Here is a 17,786-nt window from a genome sequence, read left to right on the forward strand (position 1 = left end):
GAAAATGTTATGTAATATATTACATCAAGTTTCATCAAACCCTAAAATATTTAATATTTACTAGATATCGTAAGATTTCTAAACTCAAAGTAATAATTAAGAATACACTAAGTTATCATTCTTTCATACTTTTTCAAAATAATGCATGTATTTTTTGTCACTTCTACATAAATCGTTACTTACAACGACATCTATGAATGAGTAGGTAACTTATGAGCGAATAACCGAGATCAAGAAGTTAACAAAATAAAAATTATGTACATATAATTATCACGATTACTCGAAAACAGCTAGACTGGTTATGATGATTTAAGTTTTATTCTATTGACGAAGTTTCCCAAAGGGCCCTATCTTTTTTTCTTTAGTGTTAAAGGTTTTTCAAATTGAAAATTTTAAAACTATAAATTTTGTTATCTTTAATTATATAAATGTATAATTAAGAATATACTTTTTATGTAAATAGCACCGTCTTTTATTTTTTATCTTACCATTATTTATTACAATAAAAAAACTTTGTAATTGATATTTTTTAATAACAAAATGGACGGATTATTACATAATATCACATAATCAAATGTTTTAAATAACTAATTAATAATAGGTGCATATAAATATTAATCGTGTCCTGTAATATCTAGTCTTGCAGAAAATCCTAAAGAAAATAATAAAGATTTTGTACAGTTAATAAATATGAATGAAATTATCAATTTCACAATAATTTTTCATTCGGAACGAATGAAAATATTTCAATAAATCGGTTATCGAAACATTGCAGAGAACATCATTCAGACGTCAGTAATTAATTAAATTTTTCAATATTTGATTTATTATAAGGTTAATACTACACTATCATTAACGGAGTCAACCAAAGCTTTTGGCATCTGTTGAGTCATGATAATATATAATAAAAGGACGACAACTGTATGGTTTTTGCTTGATATTTGGCGCAGCGTGTGTTTACTTTTAAATTTTGTTTATTTTATGTTTTTAAGTATACCCTATTCCAACCGGAGGAGATTTACAAATTGCATACGATTTTCTAATCGTTCCGCTGTTTTACGCACTATAAACAGTTCTTGATTAATTTATCTATTTTTATAATACAACATTATTCCACTTAACTGGTTATAACCACATTAATTTAACCTTCCGAATTTCCGATTACAACTTCGCGGACATTTTTTTTTCGTGCGCTTTTTTTCGCGAATCCATAGAGAATACCATAGATTATACGAGACCTCGACCAATGATATCGCGTCTCTTGATATCGGTGCCAAGATGTTTATTTGGGTTCACTCATCTTGTGGTTGGAATATAGATGTAGGGTTTTCTGAATGACTCATTTATGCACTCTAGAATCTGAGTAGGCTACTCTACCCGGCCTATTGTGTTAAATGAAACAAACTGCGTTCATTTTCTGCTACTTGTTGGTAGGTGGCGTTATACAATTATCATTATACAATATCAATAAGAAGAATTTTATTACAATTCAACATAATGTGAGAGCCTATTTCATTATTTGATGAATTTTTATACCGCTTAAGTTAAACCTATTCCGTTGGTTGGCGGTTATATATTTTATGGCACTAAATAAAATAGACAACAAACATCGGAAGGATGTGCTAGCCGAAAGACGGCTTCCTTATGGTTGCAAAAGGAAGTATTTTAGTCTGGTTAGGTACAAAGCAAACTTCACTTATTCTATCACCAAACAACAATACAAGTGCTATATGTAAGAAACATCAACGATCCTTTACACCCTTCTGTAACTATGGGAACTAAAATATTATTTCCCTTGTCTTTAAGTACCCATAAAAAGAAAAAAAAAACTACTGTTATCTATTGATGCGGGTTATGATATAAAAATATATTATATTTATATCATAATCCGTTCATATAGAAAATAACTAGCTGTCCCCGCGGTTTCACACGCGTATATCTTAAATAAATCACTAAGAGTTGACTTATAATATTTCAGTATATACGACGTTTTTAGTTTTATTTTCGTGGGATAATAGTATTTATGGGTTTCCGCACCCGGATCTAGATAAGGCAACGTACAATTGGACATGAGAAAAACGGCATCATTCAGAATAATCTTAGGTATGTCTATGTCCATATGCTTTATTTATTGCGATCGCAAACGATACCTTCACATGAAATTGTGTTCTTTTAAAACTGAAAGGTAAATCTGTGTATTTAAAAAATAAGTACTTATTATCGAGTAACCGACTAAGTATAAATTTAACAAAACAAACCGACCACGGGCTTGAGCCGCGCGGCATGCTATTGTATACAGATAAGACATTCATTGAAATCAAATGACGTGAGGGCATTTTTTTTTTCAAAATTAAATTCTTGAGATGAATAACGTATTTATTAACATAAGAATTAATATCATGCTTATGAAAACAAATTCGCAAATAATGCATTACTTTCGAAAAAAATTGATTACCATAAAAAAGGTTATAGCGAGAGTTAATCTTCAAAGATAGAATAATAATAATAAGCTATTGTGGACTTTTTTTTAGAACTTTTTCAGATGAATAATTTCATCATACATGATTGTTTGATTAAAAAAAAAGGGAGATGACCCAGTGGTAAGAACGCGTGAATCTTAACCGATGAACGTGGGTTCAAACCTGGGCAAACACCTCTGAATTTTCATGTGCTTAATTTCTGTTTATAATTCATCTCGTGCTTCTCGGTAAAGGAAAACATCGTGAGGAAACCTGCATGTGTCTAATTTCATCGAAATTCTGCCACATGTGTATTCCACCAACCCGCATTGGAGCAGCGTGGAATAAGCTCAAAACCTTCTCCACAAAAAGGGAGAGGAGGCCTTAGCCCAGCTGTGGGACATTCACAGGCTGTTTCTGTTACATGATTGTTGCATAATTTTAACCGTTTACGCAGCGCACGCAACTGAAGCTCTCAAAAGGTGTCAATTTTTCCGTTTTTGGAACATTTTTCATTGACGCCGCTCTTATTGGTCGTAGCGTGATGTTATATAGTCTAAAGTCTTCTTCGATAAATGGGATATCCAACACAAAAATAATTTTTCAATTCGAACTAGTAGTTCCTAGACGAGCGAATAATACCCACACAAAGTCAGTATGCAACGGGTTTGTACTGCCAATACAATAGTTATAAGTAGTAAAAACATAATATTAGATACAATTCAATGCCAAAATAGAAACAAACCTTAGAATTACACATTCCACTCAATTCGCTAACAGCTCTGCTGTATTATATAACTGCACTACAAAAATTTCTCGATTAATTTATCTTAATTTTTTACACTATTACACTTAACTTATTTCCACTTCAATTTTACTTCCAAAGTTCCTATATCAAATTCGACATTCAAAATGCTATTTTTTCGAGTCCACATGAATACCATAGATTATTAAAATCACGACCAATGGCGTCTCTTCATTGCAAGGTCAGAGTTGTTTATTTGTCTTTACTCTTTCGTTATAGGCGCCATTAGATTAGTCTTTGGTTGTTGATGTCGGCACCGCCGTTTCATCCCTGGCCGCAAGTAGAGCTCGCAGTGTGATAGTTTCTTGTCTCAACGCATTTATATGAGCCCTTAACGAGGCGTTTTCTTGTTCGAGTAAACAAGCACGCCACGCAATCTGAAATTAATATTTATTGTAAATCCGAACCAAAAAGCATAAAAAACATACACACTAACGAAATATATAGTACCTAAAAATATACTTATTTATATAATAACGCAAAAATATATAGCAATAATGTTACAGGAATTGATAAATAAAGGGTCACCTTGCTTTTTAAGGATTATCCCGCAGAAAATACGCGGACATTTTTTTTAATTCTCTGGAGACAGCACGTTTTATATTTTATGAAATTTTGTTGCAGAATCGAACGGTCTATAGTGAATGAGTTACATATACAAGTTCAAGGTTATATTTAAGGACATAAAAATTCATTCACCTGGTCCTCTCTCATCCGTCTAGCATCCCTGGACTTCTTAGCGGCTTGGTTGTTACGTCTGCGCCTCTCGAAATACTTCTCGTCCTTCAGTTCAGCTGGTATCGGCCTCTTCTCGCCTCGTCTTCGTGACTCGATGTCGCACAGCGTTGAGGATATATTTGTCGCAGGTACTAGGGTATCAGAAAATTGTTGGAGATCATATTGTAATACTTTGTATGTCAAGAATACATGAAATTCGTCTACGATCAAAGTCGTTGCCAATGTGATTTTATTTATATACTTAGCTCACAGGTAGAATTGCTAACATTTTTTAAGGCCGAGTGAGCCAGTGTAACTACAGGCACAAGGGCCATAACATCTTGTGTCCCAGGGTGGACTGGCGATGTATGGGAGGGATTTCTTACAATGCTAAATTCTATGGGCGGTGACCATCAGGTGGCCCAACACAACTAATGCACCAATCATAGGACTAATTGTTATGTCCCATGCGTCTAAAATTACACTGGCTCACTCATCATTAAACCAAAATTGAAATTATACATTCCTATTAAATCTTACAATAATATAATTTTATATATTATATTGACCGTGTGTTTATATAATATACATAATACATACGTGGTGAGCACAACGGTAGATGCTGACAGTATGACGGCAAACAAGGCGGCGGTAAAGTCGCCAACAGAGGTACCACACCGCGTCCATCTGTGGGTGAGTTAAAATATCATCAGCGTAAGTGCTCTAAATCTGCGAGTAAAGTTAGGCAATAGGGCTTTGTAAGAACAAACTCGAAAGTCATCGCGGAAAACGGTCGTGAAATGTCTGAAAGTGATATGCGAACTCATACATACATACATACATACATTTCAAAAGAATATCTGACTGACAGTGACATCGCACAGCTACTGCGGCTAGCACCATGAAATTTGACATACGGATTCCATTTAGCACTGTATGATAAAGATTTAGATTATTGTATGAAAATCCTTCACTTTTGAAGAGAGAGCTACGAGTACGGGAATTTATGTTTAGCAATTTTGAATTATGACAAACGAAGTCGCGGGTAAAACGCAATATAATATAATAAATAAGGTTGTTATGTATTTTTATATTAGATCAAATTCGAATTCCTATCAAATATTACTGAAGAGTATATGTTATTTTTTATATTAAATGATAATAATCTACATTTTTAATCTGGCAACAGGAACATTGACACTTGACAGATACTTTTAATGGCGGGAAAATAATTTAATTGAATCCTTCTTACGAGCATTGCGTAGTAAAATATATTAAAAAATATTTTATGATTGTAAATAATATAAGGAATCATTCATTCATTTCATCGAAATCTCATATTATTTCTGAGCCGAGTTAAAGTTCTTTCAATAATACTGTAACAGCCTGTGAATGTCCCACTGCTGGGCTAAAGGCCTCCGCTCCTCTTTTTTGAGTAGAAGGTTTGGAGCTTATTCCACCACGCTGCTCCAATGCGGGTACACACGTGGCAGAATTTCAGTGAAATTAGACACATGCAGGTTTCCTCACGATGTTTTCCTTCACCGTCAAGCCTTAATTTGTGTTTATAATTCATCTCGTGCTAGGCGGTGAAGAAAAACATCTCGAGGAAGCCTTTTTTTAACGCCGGAAAAACGCGTTACGCGTTTCCTCCACGGGAACAGTAGAGGGGTATGTGGGGCTCGCCGATGTCCAAGGCGCCGAGTGCGCCCCGAACATCGAAATACCCACTAAAAAACCAGCGGTACCCTTTCCATCTTAACGAAGAGCGACAGGTGATCGCTTTCGCATGCTACCGTGACGATCTTGAGGAAGGTGTCTAGTTTCACTAAAATTTTGTCACATATGTATTCACCAACCCGGAGCAGCGTAATGGAAGAGGCACCAAACCTTCTTCTCAAAGGAGAGTATGCCTAAGCCCATCCCAGTCCCAATGTCCCAATTAATAGGCTGTTACATTCCTTTTCATCAGCTTTTAATAAAAATTTTCAATGGCTACAATTGAAATCTCAATAATGATTATATTTTCACCCCCAATTCGTCAACCGAACACTATATTAAGAGTCCCGTGTCTATAAACACTATAGTTCGTTCCGGCATTTCTTTCTATTTGCATAGATCGATTTTGATGACGTTCGTCGGTGGTTATATGTAATTACGCATAACATGACGAGCAGGTGTGCTATCCCCTAACCGTGTATATTCAGGCGAAGAAGTGGTTTTAATTTTTTTTTATGTCGTGTTCTCTACGGTACTTGATCGCACAATATTCTGCCAATATCGCGTATAAAAGAGGTGACATATGAGATCAATCGGTTTTAAATTTTGAACTGTGTATAAACTATGTAATTCTTATAGATATCTAGAATAGATAATTTAATGAATAATAAATGCAATAGAAGGACTCACAGGCACAAGGGAGATTATATCTTAGTTCCCAAGGTTAGTGGCGCATTGGCAATGTAAGAAATAGTTAACATTTTTACAGTGTAGTTTTCCTGGTGGTAGAGCTTTGTGCAAGCTCGTCTGGGTAGGTACCACCCACTCATCAGATATTCTACCGCAAAACAGCAATACTTGATATTGTTGTGTTCCGGTTTGAAGGGTGAGTGAGCCAGTGTAATTACAGGCACAAGGGACATAAAATCTTAGTTCCCAAGGTTGGTGGCGTATTGGATATGTAAGCGATGGTTGACATTTCTTACAATGCTAATGTCTAAGAGCGTTGGTGACCACTTACCATCAGGTGGCCCATATGCTCGTCCGCCTTCCTATTCTATAAAAAAAAAAAAAAGTGATTTTTAGTTTTTTATTATTTTAGTGTTTTATTTTATTTTAGTCCATTAAGTGGCCCGTCCGCCTACCTATATTATAAAAAAAAAACAAAAAAGAAAAGTTAACGTATTGTTTTTACTATAAAATTCTGATTTGATTAATACTTTTTCTATAGAATATACATATAAATAATAAAAGCGGCAGCCGGTGCATCACGATCAAGCGACCCCTTAAACGGCGGGGCACGCCGTTAATTGTTCACGACAATATTTGCCCGTCAATACTTGTTTTTGATTAAATTATACAACGTAGTTTAGTAAATTGTATTTTTAAAAAAATATATAAAATATCTGAGGAGTGAATTAAACACGTCTGAACAGATTTGGATGCTCTGTTTAATTGATTATTAAAATACATATTTCCCACTGTCTAAAATGTTATATTCCCACGAATTTATTTACTTAGTTATGTTTCCCAGTAGACCACCCAAGATGCAACAATGCAATTTTAGGTTCTTATTGTGAATATTCTTCGTGGTACTGGTTCAACTACGTTGAAAACATTCAACTAGGAATGTCAGATTAAAAACAATAAGAACAATTTAACTAACTACCCTTACCAACTTCTAACGGATAAAATACATAAAATAGGCATAGGCAGAGATTAGGAATTATACTATAAATTTCTTGCTTATGAAATTATTAAAGCAAAATATGTCTACTATATGAAAAGAGTACATAAGTAATATTATTGTGCCGTCAGCACGTCGCCTTTTTAGTTGTACTCCATATTTGGGCATGACGAAATCATAACAACTTCTTATTCGAATATTGTAATACATCAAGCAGTCAGTACAGGGTACTCAAACAATTGTAACGTGTATATATATATATATATATATATATATATATATATATATATATATATATATATATATATATATGTATATAATAAATATATATTATTCCTTCGGTCTTTGAGTATTGGCTAGCCTCATACCTGGATCCGTCTCTCAATATTATACGCCTCAGTATCTCAAGATAGCCTACACGCTAAATTATATTTAGTAATAAAATATCGTAATTATGAATAAAATTGCATTGTAGTAAAAAAGTATCATTTTTGTCTCCCCATTTACTTACTGCTTCTTATTTGTATGAGTAAATTAGTGGAAACTTGATTGGTTTTTGTATTATTTTACTGTTATTTATTATATATGTGTTATTGTACAGTTTTTTTTCCGAAAAATTAAATAAATAAGTAAATAAAAGGGTAAAGGGGCCTGAGACGCCTATTGCCTAGGGGTCGCGTTGTTAATAGGGCCCTGGTTATATGTTCCAAATTTGAACTTTCTAGACTAAATAGTTTTCGTCGCCGTAGTTGATGTCGACTTTAGAATAGATGACAATCAAAACGAGTGTATTTTGTATGTATATTTGTCAACATAAAATGATATATTTGTTCAATATATTACACAATGTACTTACACAGGTAAATCGTTCAGTAGGGGTTAAACTCCTCAGTGAACACCGTTCACCTGTGATCGTGTGAAAGCCCACATCTGGACAGGGCTGACGATTACTCGTTTTTAATTTAAAATTGATTGCCTCGTTGGTCTAGTGGCTTGATGTAAGCTCCTGAGTTCATTTCCCAGGTCGGGCCAATAAAAAGTTATTGAGTTTTTCTGTCAGAAAATTCTCAGCCCGGAGTCTGGAAGTTGGAAGTGTTTACACTCCCGTACACGGAAAGCACGGAAAGCACGTAAAGCCGTTGGTCGTGCGCCTGAACTATTTCCGGTCGTGTCGGATTGCCGTCCCATCGGATTATGAGAGTTAGGGAATAGAGAGTACACCTGTGTTTGCGCACACACTTGTGCACTGTAATATGTCCTGCGCAGTTGGCTAACCTCTCTTCATGGTCTGGAGGACAGTATTTATTAAAAAAAAATTGTATTTAATTAGTGCGCAGACGCGCCACCAACCTTGGGAACTAAATGTTATGTCTCTCGTGCCTGTAGTTACTCTGGCTTACTCACCTTTCAAACCGGAACACAACAATACCAAGTACTGCTGTTTTGCGGTAGAATAAAATGAGCTGGTGGTAGCTGCCCAGAAGAACTTGCACAAAGCCCCCATCAAGTTATATATGTAGATAGACTGGTAAATGAGCGACCTTATATAATTATGTGTTTATTTCTTTGATTACATGAGATAATTTGTATTATTTGTGGGTTCAAACCCGGGCAAGCACCACTGAATTTTCATGTGCTTAATTTGTGTGTATAATTCATCTCGTGCTTCACGCGGTGAAGGAAAACATCGTGAGGAAACCTACATGTGTCTAATTTCATTGAAATTATGCCACGTGTGTATTCTACCAACCCGCATTGGAGCAGCGTGGTGGAATAAGCTCCAAACCTTCACCTCAAAAACGGAGAGGAGGCCTTAGTCCAGCAGTGGGACATTAACAAGCTGTTACTTTTTGCTTACTAAAATGACCTTTACTAATCAACGTTTACGCTAATTTCATATAAATTTTTGAATCAGTGTTACTACGGGCAAAAGGGATATCTTGGTTCCCTAGGTTGGTGACTCATTGACGATGTAAGTGATGTTTACCAATTTTTACAGTGCCATGTATATGGTTGGTGGTGACCATTTACTATCAGGTGGTCCATATACACGGGGTCTCATTCTTGGACTTCCAGATCAACAGCCTTATAGCGAGTAGACGAACAAGGTTATGCATTTATAATATAAATTCGAGCCGGTTGGCGTGGTTGGTAGATACTTGCTTTTCACGCCGAAGCTTGTGGGTTCGGTTCCCACCCAGGACAAACATTTGTGTGCATGCACATGGCTGTTTGTCTTGAGTTTGGGTGTAATTATCAATATAAGTATGTATTTACAAAAGAAAAGTAGTATATGTAGTATATCAGTTGTCTGGTTTCCATAGTACAAGCTCTGCTTAATTTGGGATCAGATCGCTGTGTGTGAATAATGTCCCAGGATATTATTATTATAATAATATAAGATGAATACACAAAAAAATAAATTATATACACTTGAATTAAGTAACCAGCCCTATTTTGTAAAGGGTCGTAATAACTCACCTCCACGATCGCACCCCATAACATCATATTGACCTATGGTGTGTTACTAATTACCATAGATTTCGTATGCTTTTCAATTTATATTGTTTTTTTTTTTTAAATATTTAGTTACCTGTTCTGTCTTTACGCGGATACATACAAAGACATGTTTTTTTTGGCTAGGGCCTTCGTTGGCTTACGCAGATCTCACAAAATTTTCATCACGATCAAATGAATAACTTAGAACGCATAGAGAACAAACAAAACAAAAATAGTTTTAATTTATTAAGCGGTGCAGAAGCATTAGTGCCGTCTTGGGTACATTTCCACAGGACAATCTTTTAGACGGCGTGTTTTTTACAAATTTGTAATGTGTATTTTGTTTTTTTTTTTTTAATTTTATATATAATGAAAATGACTGTACATAGCAAATAACATATATTCAATAAATTGCCAGATGAAAAAATAGATTAATTATAAAGGAGCTATTCTACATATTCTAAAGAGTTTATATAGAAATTTATTGATATCTGAAGATTGTATTATAATTTGATGGATATTTATACTCGCAAGAGCCAAAATATAAAGGAGCCATTCCGGCGCCATCTTTGCGTGATGTAATCGGCCAACCGAATACTTATTACTTACTTATTATTACGTATTAAGTGCCTCCACTACACGTATGATGCAAACAATACTACCAATAAAATAAACAACATTTCTTTTATTATTTAGTTGTGAATCTTAACGAATGAATAAGGGTTCTAATCTTTAAACGGCTTATAATTCGTGAGGAATAATGATATTCTACCACATTTGTATTCAACCAACGAGTCTCGAAGGATTGTGGTAGAAAGAATGAATGATTTATTTTCATAAAACCATTGGACTACAGATGTTAAAAAATATTAAGTGCAATGTTTTACCTATATTCCGAAAATCCGAGATGACCCAGTGGTAAGAACGCGTGAATCTTAACCGATGATCGTGATTTCAAACCCGGGCAAACACCACTGATTTATGTATTTAATTTGTGATTATAATTCATCTCGTGCTTGACGGTGAAGAAAAACACCGTGAGGGAACCTGCATGTGTCTTATTTTCCTGAAATCTGCCACATGTGTACTCTACCAACCCACATTGGAGCAGCGTGGTGGAATAAGCTCCAAACCTTTTCCCCAAAAAGAGAGAGGAGGCCTTAGCCCAGCAGTGGAATATTTCCAGGCTGTTACTGTACTTCACTCATATTAATGAATAAGAACAAAGTGTTAAGTTGATAATTATGAAAGATAATTACGATACATAAGATAGGCATTAAATTTTAATATACATTAATGAAAATACTTAACTTTATTTAGTGAAATGTCATTAAGTACTTTATGAGTCAATATTTGTACAGTAACTATTTTTAATTTTTAATTTGTAAATGTACAGACATTTTTATAAAATACAAAATTAAAATAAAAAGAACAAAATACACATTACAAATTTAAAACAAAAAAAAATTCAAAAAAACGCCGTCTAAAAGATTATCCTGTGGCATTGTACCCAAGACGCTGGCACTATTGCCTCTCTGCGCAAATTGTAAATACAAATTACATTTATTTAAGGCTTTAATGTAAATAAATGTTTTATTATATTTAATATTATATATCTGTATATTTATTCAATAAGTAAGTTAATTAAAATTATTATCTTATTTATAGTCGAGATATTCATTTATAGAATAATAACAATTTTTACACGAAAATATTTTAGTTTAGGCTTTAGCGTGAAACCAAACGCTCTCAAGATGACATGTCTTAGCCCAGCAGTGTGACATTAACAGGCTGTTACTTTATCTTTTTTTTATTATTTGGCATTTAACAACAGACTATACAAAAATATTAAATCGGCGTCGTCGCGTGTTGTGGGTGTCGAACAAATTAAGTGCAATTACGTCACCCCCGTGACGTCTGCCTTAGTTTAAGATTTAGTAATAACAAAAGGTTTTATTTGTTTTATAAATAATTGAATTTTTTAAGGAAAGACATAATATGTAGATAAACGTAAAAAGGAACACATTATATAAATACAATTTGAGCCAAATCGTTGTCGTTCTCGAGATAATATTATATGTGCAAATTTTATATACTACATATAAGAATACCTGGCCGACCGAATTTTGACCGGCTCTAGTAAGTAATACTCTTGCTAGATAAACTATACTGACAACTTATCTAAATAAAAAATTGAGTCAAATCGATAATCCTATCCGAAATATACAAAATAAATTTATATACAAGAATTGCTCAAATATTAATATTATAAGATAAGACGTGTTTATTATTATTAACGAAGTTAACCATAAATAAAATATGATTTGTCTATCTGCAAGTCACCATTTATAGCAGGAAGAAATTCAACTAAAAAATTGTCACTCGATCGCAATCGAATCGAACCGTAATCGTTGCTGGGTATCCTATTGTTTAATTCAATCATCGACTATTGGCGTAAAATTTAACAATTAAGTTTGGTTTTGATACAACGGTATATATTATTATTATTTATATCTTTTTTTGTATCTCCCTTTTAACAGGGGTAACTTAACTATCACGCGGGCCATGACCAAGCGTGGTAGGTTTGTTAAATATTAAATTGACAATGGTGATGTGAGGAACTTTCGTGTAAGACGTGTGGCGTTCAGTATGACTGCTTTTTGTAAAAGTGCGAGAGTGGACTTGGACATTTGGAGAATATTGAGATTAGTCTTGAGTGTTTTTGGCACAACGCCTGTACTGGAGAGAATGATTGGTAAAATTTTCATTGACCATTGTTTTTTAATTTCATTAGCCAATTCTATGTATTTTATTACTTTTTCATTGTGTGTACTGAGTAGGTTATGTGTATTACATACTGCAATATCAACTATATAAACTATTTTGTTGTTTTTGTCTACCACTGTTATATCCGGTCTATTGTAATGTATGGTTTGGTCGGTGGTGATCGTTCGATCCCAATAGATTTTATAATAATTATTTTCTAGAACTTTCCAGGGTTGGTATTTACAGTAAGCCACTTTATTTGTTATGAATTTATATTGATGGGCTAAGTTTTGGTGAATTATTGCTGCTACTTGGTCATGCCTGTGCTTATAATCAGTTTGGACGATTGACTTGCAAGCACCGGTTATGTGTTGAATCGTTTCTGAACTGCATTGGCAACGTCTACATAAATCACTCGGTAATTTAGCTGTGCGAATAATATGTTTCTGATAGTTCGGGTGTCTATTACTTGATCTTGTATGGCTATCATAAAAGCCTCTGTCTCGGGGAATAACTCACTCGCCGCAGCCACTCGTTCGACGCTTCCATGTCGACATGTGCTTGGCTCAAGTCGGCTCGATGTCTTCCATGCAATGACTTTTGTGACCACATACTTATTTTTTGTTCTTTATTAATTATTTGTTGACTTGATTGTTTATTTCTATTATGTAGGTTAAGTGGAGTGAATTTTTTATCAGTTTCAGTTATGTATTTATGGATTGGAGTACTTTCTGCCTTATCATGAAAGTACTTTCTCAGCTTAGCTATGAGACTATTGTGCAAATTATGTATATCAATGAAACCTCTTCCTCCTTCACCGCGTGGTAGTGTGAGTCTCTGTATACAACTTTTGGGGTGATGTTTCCTGTGTGTGGTCATATGTGTGTTTATTATTCGCTGTAGTTTTTGTAGATCAGTTTTAGACCAATTTATAATTCCAAAGGAATATGTGAGTGAGAGGGAGAATGGTATTGCATAGGTATTAATTGCTTTTGTGCTGTTGCGTGAATTTAAATGTGTTTTTAATATTTGATTTAACCTTATTTTAAACTTCTGTATCAATTCTTTTTTTATTTGTTTGTGTTTTAATTGGTTAGATTGGTGAAATCCTAAATATTTATAAGTGCTCATTTCATCCATTGCTTCTATTTGTTCTCCCGTTTCTAACATATATGTGTTTGTTTCCGTTTTCCCTTATTATGATTATTATTATATGGTAACATCATATCGCTTCGGTTCCGATCCGAATAAATATGGAATACTCAAAATTCGACTGGAATTGAATCGGGTATTCAATCGTTATAGATTGGTTACTATATTATATATTTCTACGAAACTCGTCCACAATTCTGGTGACCCAAGAGCTGGCGCTCATTTAGCACAAAGGCTGAGTCTAGCGGTGCAGAGGCAATAGTGCCAGCGTCTTGGATACAATGCTACAGGATAATCTTAGACGGCGTGTTTTTGCTTTAAATTTGTAATGTGTATTTTGTTCTTTTTATTTTAATTTTGTATATTATAAAAATGTCTGTACATAGTTTCAACAAATATAATAACTATATATTAGTTTAAATATTCTTCTTATTTATTTTAAATAGCGCTGTTTATTTGAAGAGCTCATTTACAAGATTAACATATATTCAATATAAAAACTGCAATTTCAAATACATTTAAAAAATTCTATTCTTTTTTTTTAAATTTTAAATAAATGATTACATTTCTAAATGTTTGGCCAGTAACAATTATTATTGTTTTCTGTTAAAAAAAACCTCAGTAGCACTCTGTGGTTGGCTGTGATTCGGAAAGTACGCTAAGCGCGTTGGTTCTGCGCGTTGCACCGTTTTGGTTGATTGCTGTCCCAACAAATATGAGTGCGAAGGAATAAAGAGTTTTGTGTTTATGCACATAAATTGTATTGCTCAGCCTATAATCTTTAAAATTGACGGCCGTGGGCTGAAATTGTTTTACAATAGGTTCCTAGATAACTTTTAAAACTATTCTATTGCAAAATTCGTAACATATTGTTAAGTTTGCGTGTTAAATGATATTAAAACAATGACATGACTCCTTCTAATCCTTCTGAGTTCCTTTCGCCGGTTCTTCTCAGGTCTGTGGTGTTTCTTTACGAACCGGTGGTAGATTTCTTTTTTTTTTTTTATAGAATAGGAAGGCGGACGAGCATATGGGCCACCTGATGGTAAGTGGTCACCAACGCTCTTAGACATTGGCATTGTAAGAAATGTCAACCATCGCTTACATATCCAATGCGCCACCAACCTTGGGAACTAAGATTTTATGTCCCTTGTGCCTGTAATTACACTGGCTCACTCACCCTTCAAACCGGAACACAACAATATCAAGTATTGCTGTTTTGCGGTAGAATATCTGATGAGTGGGTGGTACCTACCCAGACGAGCTTGCACAAAGCCCTACCACCAGTAAAAACGATAAGTAAATGTAATACTTCTATATTGAATAAAGATTTTTGACATTTGACTTTGAATTCTAATCAGTGTTATGTGTCTTTAAGAACTCACTTCATTACTCACACGTGAAACGTTGACAACCGACTTATACCTACAGTGTTGTGACGCGTGTATTCTTGAAATGTTATAAATGATTACGGTCAATGTCGCATGTCACTTTCTGACATTTCACAATCGATTTCCGCGGCGAGTTTCGAGTTTGTTCTTACAGAATAGCCAGGTAACACTTCAGTGTCAGAATATTATGATGCTGTTCCTGTATTATACAATTGGGAAACGTTGATAGGATGGCAACGCTCTATTGATATGAAATATTTACTGGTGGTAGAGCTTTGTGCAAGCTCGTCTGGGTAGGTATCACCCACTCATCAGATATTCTACCGCAAAACAGCAGTACTTGGTATTGTTGTGTTCCGGTTTGAAGGGTGAGTGAGTCAGTGTAATTATAGGCACAAGGGACATAACGTCTTAGTTATCTTAGTTATCTTTAGGTTGGTGGCGCATTGGTGATGTAAGCGATGGTTAACATTTCTTACAACGCCAATGTCTAAGGGCGTTTGGTGACCACTTACCATCAGGTGGCCCATATGCTCTTTCGCCTTCCTATTCTATATAAAAAAAACACAATTAGTTCGTTTTTTTTTTTTATTAAATTGCGTACCAAGTAATTATAAATATGAAGGAGCTACAATCATTTTTTTTTTACACTAAACAGGCCAGCGTTTGACCGTTGACTTGCCTGATGTTAAGCATCGACTCCGTATAGGATGTAGCACGCTTGCCTAGGAGAAACATGTTCACTCTGGATTTAAACAATGAAAATAAAAAATGCTTAATAGTTTTTCTATAATTTATTAAATAGGGTGAGAATTTGTTAATACTTAAATAATAATTATTTCTGTATTTACTAACCAATGTTTTCGTTTATAATTTTGTCTAATATTATTATTAACGACTAGCTGATATTTAAAGTAAATGCGTTTCAATTATCTGATTAAAAAATAAAAATGACTTCAAACAAAATTCTAGTTCATAAAAAATTTCATCCCCTATTTTTTTCTTACTTGGGGCGCCAAGCGCTTTAGTTAAATCCGGTCAAACGGTTATCAAATGTTCTGATTAGTTGATTAAAGTTCGATTTAAAACGCGTTTCCAAATATATCCTCAGTCAATGGAAAACCAATAATTTTTGAATTTAAAAATCGTTAAAATTCTTGCTTAGTTTGATTGATTTTTGATATATTTTTTTTTATATAAAATTGTAGCCCAATAACCATCAGGCATTGTCTTTAATAATATAACACGCTTTGATTGGAAGTATTTCATGTTTATTAAAAAAAAATAAAAAAAATATTCGGAATCCATCATAATCTAAACTAAGACTTGTTGCAAAAATATTTTATAAAACTACCTACATACCATTTTATGTCATCGAATTATTTCTAGCATAATGAATGTTTTGCATATAAAAATAATAAAATACATATCAGATACTTAAGGCTGTGTAGTGAAATATGATAGACCATAAGATAAAATTTATAAAAAAAAAATAACATGTTGACACTTACCAGGCGGTACAACGAATTGATTGTAGCTTCTCAGCAGTCGAAGCGCTGCTAGAGCGCTCTGTTGTGATCCACACACCGGGTCGAGGTCGTAGAGCAAATTTGTGTGTTCCATATTTTAAAATATTCTATTTTTGTTTTGTTTAATCTTTATAATTTATCGATCGATATTTAAAATGAGTTACTTTTGACTGTTTTTTTATAAGAAAATGAGACTAAGGTATTACATTATAGAACATTTGTTCGGATGCCTTGAAAACCAAACAAAAGTGAATATAAAATAGTTTAGCAGACAGCTACCAAACCAGCAACAAGTTGTTGCATTAGTATTTACTATTTAATTGTATAAGTCGCTGATATGTATATATCTATGTACATATATGCACATCAGCGTCTTATAGGTACAATTACTGGCATACAATGCTATAAACAATGTAACCGGAGGTACGGACGCATTGACCTGCGGAGAAACTTAAAATAATCTACCGAACAAATGATATTAATATACATATTTATTATATATTTAATATATCATACGACATAGCGTTTAGCGCTGCTTAAATCACTTTTAAATAACAAGATGGTTTTCTATACCGACAAGTAATAAGTTTTTTTTTTTGTACGAATAATAAGGCCGTTATCCGTTCGTCCAAAGTTAGGGCTTTTTTTAAATGTTATCTGTGGACAGAATCAATTCGTACATTCGATTTGAAATTAGAACCCTTACAGATCTCAGGCCAGTCACAAATTATTTATATTATTTATAGTTATAAAAGTATTTCGATTTTTTTCATAAATATGAATTGCTTTCGTCTGTAAACGTATCAGGGCTGAACCGATTTGTTTTTTTTTTAAATCAATAATCAGAATTAGGTTTTCAGGGAAATTAATATGAAAAAGTTGGTTTGTCTGTGTGAATTTAGAATCAATTATTATTGATAAAAATATATATTCTTCAAGAGCATCATGTGATATGTCACATGCAAAGACTTGATTAAATTTTTTTTTTATGTGTGTTGGTGTGTAGCGAAGACGTAATGTCGAAATATTATTATTAATATTATGATTTCAATGATTACGTAA

At 33.7% G+C, this 17,786-nt stretch overlaps 2 protein-coding genes across 2 annotated transcripts in view; both read right to left on the reverse strand.

Annotated features, from left to right (window-relative positions):
- LOC126779560 (hemolin-like) overlaps positions 1-1,658 on the reverse strand; it is a 57,451-nt gene extending 55,793 nt beyond the window's left edge. The window contains exon 1 of the mRNA XM_050503665.1: positions 1,648-1,658. The gene's annotated coding sequence lies outside the window, so the exon portion shown is untranslated. The remainder of the gene's footprint in view (positions 1-1,647) is intronic.
- Positions 1,659-3,494: 1,836 nt separating this feature from the next.
- On the reverse strand, positions 3,495-9,887 carry LOC126779782 (transcription factor ces-2-like). Its single transcript, XM_050503919.1, has 4 exons — positions 9,869-9,887; positions 4,582-4,668; positions 3,964-4,133; positions 3,495-3,641 (listed from the first exon to the last, which is right to left on the reverse strand). The coding sequence occupies exons 1-4, from the start codon at positions 9,885-9,887 to the stop codon at positions 3,495-3,497; spliced, it is 423 nt and encodes a 140-aa protein (XP_050359876.1).
- Between the last annotated feature and the right edge of the window lie 7,899 nt (positions 9,888-17,786).

Source organism: Nymphalis io, chromosome 29 (assembly GCF_905147045.1).
Source record: "Nymphalis io chromosome 29, ilAglIoxx1.1, whole genome shotgun sequence".
NCBI classification, from domain to species: domain Eukaryota; kingdom Metazoa; phylum Arthropoda; class Insecta; order Lepidoptera; family Nymphalidae; genus Nymphalis; species Nymphalis io.

What these genes read in the sequence shown, in the direction of transcription:
- LOC126779782 (XM_050503919.1), bottom strand. An exon ending in TCTACCGTTGTGCTCACCAC is followed by an intron (nt 4,134 to 4,581) that starts GTATGTATTATG and finishes CTGATACCCTAG; the next exon opens with TACCTGCGACAAATATATCC. An exon ending in GACGGATGAGAGAGGACCAG is followed by an intron (nt 3,642 to 3,963) that starts GTGAATGAATTT and finishes TATTAATTTCAG; the next exon opens with ATTGCGTGGCGTGCTTGTTT.